This window comes from Tachysurus fulvidraco, chromosome 11 (assembly GCF_022655615.1).
Source record: "Tachysurus fulvidraco isolate hzauxx_2018 chromosome 11, HZAU_PFXX_2.0, whole genome shotgun sequence".
NCBI lineage: Eukaryota > Metazoa > Chordata > Actinopteri > Siluriformes > Bagridae > Tachysurus > Tachysurus fulvidraco.
Window position 1 is genome coordinate 16,370,781 of NC_062528.1, and position 9,151 is coordinate 16,379,931.

General features: G+C 35.7%; 1 protein-coding gene across 1 annotated transcript; it reads right to left on the reverse strand.

The window, feature by feature from the left end:
• Positions 1-94: 94 nt before the first annotated feature.
• Positions 95-7,735, reverse strand: palmda (palmdelphin a). Its single transcript, XM_047820246.1, has 9 exons — positions 7,594-7,735; positions 7,464-7,515; positions 7,113-7,193; positions 6,681-6,799; positions 4,394-4,508; positions 4,210-4,234; positions 4,006-4,119; positions 2,853-3,695; positions 95-1,593 (listed from the first exon to the last, which is right to left on the reverse strand). The coding sequence occupies exons 1-9, from the start codon at positions 7,620-7,622 to the stop codon at positions 1,568-1,570; spliced, it is 1,404 nt and encodes a 467-aa protein (XP_047676202.1). The 5' UTR covers positions 7,623-7,735; the 3' UTR covers positions 95-1,567.
• Between the last annotated feature and the right edge of the window lie 1,416 nt (positions 7,736-9,151).

The window sequence follows — 9,151 nt, forward strand, 5'->3', positions numbered from 1 at the left end:
ATAATTATAAAACCTCATAAAATACAATATAAATCATAAAATACAAACATGAACACAAATTATTTTTTTGCTCAGTTTTTTTTAATGAACATGAAACTTCATAGTAATATTTCAGATTCAGGTCATTTGTGCTGAGAAAAAGAATTAAAGTGTTGATAAAATCGAACTTTTCAGATTTCCTCGATTTCTACTCCCACATGTTCCATTATATTTGGCAATGCTCGATTTCATCTGTATGACTGGATAAACTGGGTGAATAAAAATAAATGACAGTACAACTGTCTATGCTATATAAAATATCATCCATTGCTGGCTCTTTCTGACAGAAGCATCAAACCAATTTCAATATAAACTTTATTTCTTAGCTTTATTACTTTACAAACTTTAGTAAGTGGACATTAAGGATAAAGAAGTAAACATTAGTGTCAGTTCTTCTTATTAGTAGAAAACGTGCTGGTTATGTCATTGTAAAAAACAGATGACAGGCAAAAACAGGAAACAATAAATATTATAATATATGATCATAAATGTTGGAATATTTAAGCAAAGGTTTATGTTATATATGACATCCTCACAATTTCACCAAAGGTTATACTTGAAAGTAAATAGAGATATTTTATAAATAGTATAATACTGTAAATACATTATTATGGAAATTGGATAATGGATTGTATTAGGATCAAGAGATACTTTCAGATAATGCATTTAACTTTCTTATTTCTTTACTTTTTTATATGATTTATTCATCTTCAGTAACCTTTATATCATGGTCAGGGTGGCGGTGGATTTAGATCTTATCACACACACACACACACACACACACACACACACACACACACACACACACACACACACACACACACACACACACACACACACACACACACACACACACACACACAAACATGGGACACTGGAGCTGTGAGGAAACACTACACACTACACCAGATCCCAAACACTAGCTAGGGCACACCAGTTCCAGTAAACGACAGCTTCCTGCTCCGAGGGTCACGTCACAGCTGGATGAAATTTTAGATTTGCTAAAAAGTCACAGTTTCCTAGTGATGCAACTTTTTTGGACATAAGATCATTTAACACAAATTTAATTGTGTACAAACTGCGAGGGGCAAAGAAGATTATTATTAGTATATTGTTGAAACGAGAGCTTCAGATCATTGCAGCATGATTATTTTGGGTACGTGGTGTGACCGCCGAAGGAAATATTGAGTTATTGACATACTGATGATGTTTGCTGTAGGTTAGATAACTTAAAATAAGGCTCTGGTTAACCAGCAGTTCATAGCCATTATGCCAACCATCATAACTTAACTATTTTGGGCTGATCTTTGTTTATAAGGAAATCAGGACTGAGGTTTGAATCTTTGACCTCTCACACAAAGTTAGAATCATATACATATGGGAATCCAGTCATACATTCTTCCTATCTTCTCTTTATTGCTTCTTAGATAACTAAAGTTCTTAAGAGTGAATCTTTTTGATTTTGTAGTCAGCAATGTTCAATTTCCTCCATGGAGCCTTTGAGCCGAGTTCCATCATCTGCCACTTGCTACACCGTTTGGCTGTTCAGGGAAGCTGTGAGTGGGAGAGAAAAGCAATCGATTCAACTCTCTGTCAGCTGAAACACTGCGGGGGATTATGGCAAGGCCATGCTACTGCGCTCAAGAATTATGCTGTTAGTATCACAACAACCTGAAAGCTAGTCTTTAGTTTTCTAGCATGCCTCTATTTTGTGAAAGTTTTGGAAAACAGGTTAAAGCATTAAAACTGCTTATATAAAACAGACAGATTAAAGAGATTAAAATGACAAGTGTGGAGAATTAAAAACCCACCATTAGGAGGTGTGTGTGTGTGTGTGTGTGTGTGTGTGTGTGTGTGTGTGTGTGTGTGTGTGTGTGTCTGTGTGTTATTCAATGAGATGTGTGGGTGTGCATGATCCATTTAAATATGAAATCCTGCCATCTACAGAAGGAGCTGTGCAATTAGACCACACTGCTTCACACATCACTTATTATAATCTTTCACATGCTAATGCCTCAAAGTCTTTATGGTTTTCATTAAATCCGAGTCAAAAACAACTTCTATGTTCAGTTATATTTATTACAACACAACACAACACAACACTGCACACACAGCTTACACACAGACACACACTAACACAGACATACATAAATTAATCATACAAAAACACATACACACTCATACATACATACATACACACAAACACACACAGAATGAAAGCACACAACACAAATGACAAGCTGCCTTTGGATTTCCAATGTAGACTATTTAAATCATTCCACAGAAAAATTTGACAAAAAAAAAAAGAAAAAAAAGAAAAAAGAAATGTAACCAAATTTAGTTGATCAGCCAAGATGCTTGTTTGCTTGTATTACTAAAAAGTAAAGGAAGCTGTGAGGCTAAAGTTAAATTTGAAGTAGCAATGTGTATCTGATGGATTTAAAAAAAAATGAATAAAAAACTCGCAGTCCCACAATCAGTTCCTCATATTTTATGACCCTCTGTTGAGAATGAATGTGTGATATCTCAGTGGTATAAGAGCGTCTCTGGACTGTACACACTTAAACACAGCATCACATCAAGTTCTATGTTGTAAATGTGTTAATAAAATGTTTTAAATGACAAAGATATTAAAAGAGAGGAGAAGGAGATGGTAAATCCATACAGCACACAGAGTGTTGTGTGTGTAGGCCATGCAGAGAAAGCCGTTCAGGAGAGTAGCGGCGGTTTGAGAGAGTTAGTGAAAGAAAACGTTCAGTGCTACATCACTATGCAGCAGTGTTTTAGTCTTGCATTTCTGCAGCTTTTTCTACCTGGAGATGACATCTCAGAGGTCACGTGTGTGGTCGCATTGTTGGTATTGCGATCCTGGGGAGAACGGACAGGACATTTTTGGAAAGCGGTGGCACTGTTTAAGGCTTCTTCCTCACCATCTTCTATGATGACGAGCTCCGCCTGAACGGAGCCTTCGTAGCTATGTGTATCTTCCTCAGCTTTCTGATATCCCATGAAGATCATAGTGACAGGTTCGTCTGAAGGCAAAGTGTTTAGGATGCTGAGTTTAGGGTCCTCTCTGTAGGACAAAGGAGGTATATGATTCACAACAGAGTCCACATGCTGACTTTGAGTTCTGCTGTGTGTCTCTTTGGGGTCGTAAAACTGCTTTGGGTTCCTTCTCGTTTCCCCCCCATATATCTCATATCTGTTGCCATTGCTGTTGTGATTACACTCATTTTTGTCATTATAATTGTGGAACACGTGAGCCGATTCATGAATTTCCTTGTAGGGATAATGTACACTACTCTGACTGCACTGTAGCTCTGGCCATTCATTCGCAACTATATTGTAAAGCTCTGAGCAGTTGCTGTTCTGGTAGTTTTTGTAATATTGTGGCTGATTTTGCTCTTGAGGTTTCTTCCTTTTCGCTGTGGACTGTCTTAGGAGCTCCTCTACCTCCTTAGGGCTAAGCTCATCCACTCCATTGGCTTCAGGCTGTTCCAAGGTACTGTGCAAAGCGTACACAGTCTTACGTCCGTCGTCGTACACCTTGATGCCACGCTGCTGTAATTCCTGTGCTGGGACTGTGCAGGTTGACAGGACGCGGCTCTCACCGGTGCGCAGGTCCTTCTGTACGTTGATTTCCATGGCAAACAAACCTGGGAGGGTGAGAGAGAGGGAGGCATTAAAGTGAATATGATTTGCAGACCACGAGACCTACATGAATGTTTTACTTATATACATACACTATATAGGATTGCTAACTCCAATACTGCTTCAGTAAAACAGTAAATAAATTAAAACCACAGTCGATCCTTAAATAAATCGAGTAATCTAAATGTTATTATAGAGTAAATCCACCATGTAACCATCACCAAACAAACATCTAACTACATCAACAGCGAACAAACCAATCATCTATTCAATCAGCTAACAATGCATTTAACCAAATAAACAGACCATCATTACCGGGTTTCTGTTGGTCATTTTTGGTTCCTTGATTCAAAGATGGCTGTTTCCTCATGTTTAAAGGTGCATAAGATTTAAGAGTATCTGGAATTTGTGAATAATTCTGGATAGGTTCTGCAAAGAACATGGCAAATTATAGTGGCCAACAATTATTTCATCAAGTAATCATTCTGATTAGTGACTAATCAGAAACAATTTCTTTACCTGACTTGAAATTTTCATTTGCTGCCTGTAATGAAATTCAAATGATGACTTAAGGTGAGTTCTACAATCACATTCAACTATAAATGCATTCTTAATACATACAAATTTTTATATTGAGGGTGTGTAAACTTTCAGGAAGATATATACATATACTGTCTGTAAATATAAAATGGCTTAATATTACCTTAATAATGTCCTCAGTTGACTTCTCAACGGCTTTCAGCCTGTTCAGGATGCGGCCTTCGTTTATGGAGATGTTGAACTCTTCCCTCTCCAGAGTCTCAATTTCTTTCTCTATCCTTCAGAACACAATAATTATGTGACATAATTGAGTTTGGATGGATGGTTGTTTGGCTCTAGCTCTCATTGCGTACCCTCTTGGCACCCACAAACCACAGCTGAGCTTTGTTGCAGAATCCAGACACGGTTCAGTGCCAGTCAGTCACACTGTTGGCGCTGGTTCCTTTAAATCACACATCCTCCATCACTCTGGCATTTAATAACAATGTGGAATAAGCTGGAGTTAGCAAGAGGGTGTTGCAGGTCACTGAGCGTGATATCAGAAAATATTTGGCAATGCTCTGTGAGTTCGCTCAGTGAAATATGGACGGCACAGACTTATCTCAGTAATTTCACAAATTCATCACGAGTGAGGCAGACACCAGGATTGCCAAGCTAGAGTGCAAGAGCCTGTACATGAACCTATAATAGCTCATAGCTTCACACAGTTGCACCTCTGTTGCGTCATTCTTATTCTCTGGCATGAAACTAGGAAGTGAGAAGGGACAAATGACTAGAACAAAAGCAGTTCTCTAAATGCTACTTTGCCCTACTACTGTGTTTAGCACAGCAAGGAACTGAATACAGATATTTGCCTTCAAATCATTTTGGGTAGAGACAAATAGAGGTGAGCAAATGTTCCCATGAGGCAGAATCTCATTTAATTTGCATGCGGTTGCATTTCTAAATTGCACTGTGTGTTTTCCCAGTTTTATCCAGGGCTCTTGATAATCTTACATTTTACTGTTAATAGTATATACAACATTTACATTTATGGCATTTACTGTAGCAGATGCCATTATCCAGAGCGACTTACATTTTTTTTAAATTTTATTTTATACATCTGAGCAATTGAGTGTTAAGGGCCTTGCTCAGGGGCCCAGTAGTGGCAGCTTGATTTTCGAACCTGGGATCTTCCAATTGCTAGCCCAACACCTTAACACCAATATCTACCGCTACCATGTCCCATTAACATGCTTCTCAAATACATGCTTAATATTTGGGATATAAATATTTTTATTATCTTTACAGAGCTATGTTAATAAACGATCCTAAACTTATTTGCATAGATGTTTTTATAATATCAAAGAAGGTTTACAGCATTTAGCACCTTAATTCAATTCTAATCAATTTTATTTGTATAGCGCTTTTAACAATAGACATTGTCTCAAAGCAGCTATAGAACAGAAAACATAGGAAGAAACACAGAAACATAACTTAGGAAACATAGTTTAATATTAAACTAAGATAACAAAAGCTAAAGATTAATATTAGACTTATATTTAAATGTGTTTGTATTTATCCTCAATGAACAAGCCTGAGGTGACTGACTGTGGTGAGGAAAAAACTCCTTTAAATGGAAGAGGACGAAACCTTGAGAGGAACCTGACTCAAAAGGGAACCCCATCCTCATTTGGGTGACAATAGAGGGTATGATTATAAATATACAGTCTGTCAATTGTGTATTGATGAGGATGTTGTTGTCCTCAAAGACCACATGTAATCAAAGGTGATAGGAAACTTCCTAGGATATAGCTAAGCAGGAAGAATCATTAGCAGGACCCAAGGCTCCTGGACAACATTTTCATGTCGGATATCTTTGGAATCAGTACACTCGAGGTAAAGAAGGTTGTACTGCAGTCAATTAAGAAAGGCAGAACAGGGAGAGCCCAGAATAGTCGCAGAAGCTTGTGGGCCTCAGCAGAAGCTAGTTTATGTTGAATTGTTTTAGGAATTTTGACTGTGATTGTAATATATACTGTACATCTTTTCAAAAGTATTTGGCAAACAATGTATTCATAATAAAGGTATAATTGAGACATGTATTGTTCTACCACCAATCTGTATTCACATACACATGTATATATTTTGCATACACTTCTTCCCTTTCCCAAATATAAATTATAGTAAATTCTATTTTTATCGTAATTTTATTTACATTCATTTCTTAGTATATTATTATTCTTATTGATTAAATTTGTACAATGTCGATAAAGTTATTTGAGTATGTGTTTTACAGTATATGGTTGTTTATGTAATACATACAATTTGAAACTGAATTTGAAATTCACACACACACACACACACACACACACACACACACACACACACACACACACACACACACACACACACACACACACACACACACACACACACACACACACACACACACACACACAGAAATCTACCGGTGAATGTTGTTCTGTAGTGCCTTGGTCTGCTGGGTAACATCCAGGGCTTTCTGCTCCTTCTGGGCAGCTCCAAAATTTGTGCCCCCCATAAGCCACAGATCTCTTGCAGATTTTTTCTGTTTGACATGCAAAAAAGAATGCTACTTTTATAGATGTTGCTTTTATTGTTAATAATGGAAACGTAACCTATATACATTTAAATATATTATTTAAAAACTATAAATTTAGATTTTTATTTTTTATTTATATATGATAGTATTTAATAAAATATCCAATAAATATTTGATCACGTGACCACCATCTTTTGTAATCTTTGTAATCATTAATTAATTAATTAATTCATTCATTGTTTGATCTTAGATGATAAAAAATTAATTACTGAAACATCATGATCATGAATTTAGCTTATTTATACAAGCTAAGATTCACCTTCAGTTGCTGTAGTTTCTGTTTTTCCTTGTCGACCTCCAGCCGCTTTGACGCAATGTCCTCTTGGACTTTTCGTTTATTCTGTATAAAAATGTTCAAATACATTTGTATACAAGTTCAAGGTTCAATTTAAAAAGAAAACTTACCATGAAAGCTAACATAATAAAAAAATAATATTCATATAGAAACCCAACAAAGTCTTTACATTAATATTAAACTTACTTGTAGCACAATGATTGTCACGCAAATCGCCATGAATCTACTTTATAATACTTAGAATATACTTTTGATAATCGCACTACAAATGATCCTATACACATTTTCTTTGTAATAGAAAAAGGGCTACATTACTGTAATGGCTTGAAGTCTCTTTTTTAACAGTTCTGCCTCTTCCATGGTGACTCTAGAAAGACAAAAAGAAAACTTATTAATCAGATCTAGGTATATTTATGAACACATTTGCAAATGTAACCTATTTTACCTTGTCCGCGTGAAGTCTAAGTAATACATTATGATCTTTGCTGAGCAGATGCGGCTCAGACTCTGTGCACTGAAAGCGATATGGATCAACTGACCATCTGTTAAGAATTCAGCAGACTCATTCCGCTCTCTTCCTCACTGAGATACCAGGAATAGCATGAGTGGTGGCACTGACCCACACACATGGACTCCAAAAATAATCTGTCTGACAGGATTTTGTCATCATGACCAGTCATCATTCGGCACTCTTCTAAATCAGTAATGTGGAATAGTGTAGATCTGCATGTTTCATACACCAACAATATGGTCTGTATACTATTATAGGTACAGTGTAGGTTTCACCTGCTATATCATCCAAAATCTAGTTTTTTATATCAGATTTAACCTCAGATCAGATCTATTTTCTAATGAAAAGGACTGTATGTATGAATAACTTCCACATGATGGAGGTCCGACACTTATGTCAGTCCTTCTGAAGCGTGTACTTATACATAACAATATTACATTTTGGCAATTATAAAAATAATAACATAATTTGGTACAGTTTGATTAAATAGTGGTGTGCTTTTGTTAGTATAATGTAGTAAATAGTATAGTTGTGTTCTTTTGTTAGTATAGTGTGGTATATAGTATAGTGGTAAGCGTTTGTTAGTACTGTATAGTGTAGTATATATTGGTGTGCTTTTGTTAGTACTGTATAGTGTAGTATATAGTATATTGGTGTGCTTTTGTTAGTACTGTATAGTGTAGTATATAGTATATTGGTGTGCTTTTGTTAGTATAGTGTAGTATATAGTATAGTGGTGAGAGTTTGTTATATAGTGTAGTATATAGTGTAGTGGTGAGCGTTTGTTAGTACTGTATAGTGTAGTATATAGTATATTGGTGTGCTTTTGTTAGTGTAGTGTAGTATATAGTATATTGGTGTGCTTTTGTTAGTACTGTATAGTGTAGTATATAGTATATTGGTGTGCTTTTGTTAGTACTGTATAGTGTAGTATATAGTATAGTGGTGTGCTTTTGTTAGTACTGTATAGTGTAGTAAATAGTATATTGGTGTGCTTTTGTTAGTATAGTGTAGTATATAGTATATTGGTGTGCTTTTGTTAGTACTGTATAGTGTAGTATATAGTATATTGGTGTGCTTTTGTTAGTGTAGTGTAGTATATAGTATATTGGTGTGCTTTTGTTAGTACTGTATAGTGTAGTATATAGTATATTGGTGTGCTTTTGTTAGTACTGTATAGTGTAGTATATAGTATAGTGGTGTGCTTTTGTTAGTACTGTATAGTGTAGTAAATAGTATATTGGTGTGCTTTTGTTAGTATAGTGTAGTATATAGTATATTGGTGTGCTTTTGTTAGTACTGTATAGTGTAGTATATAGTATATTGGTGTGCTTTTGTTAGTATAGTGTAGTATATAGTATAGTGGTGAGAGTTTGTTATATAGTGTAGTATATAGTGTAGTGATGAGAGTTTGTTAGTACTGTATAGTGTAGTATATAGTATATTGGTGTGCTTTTGTTAGTATAGTGTAGTATATAGTATAGTGGTGAGC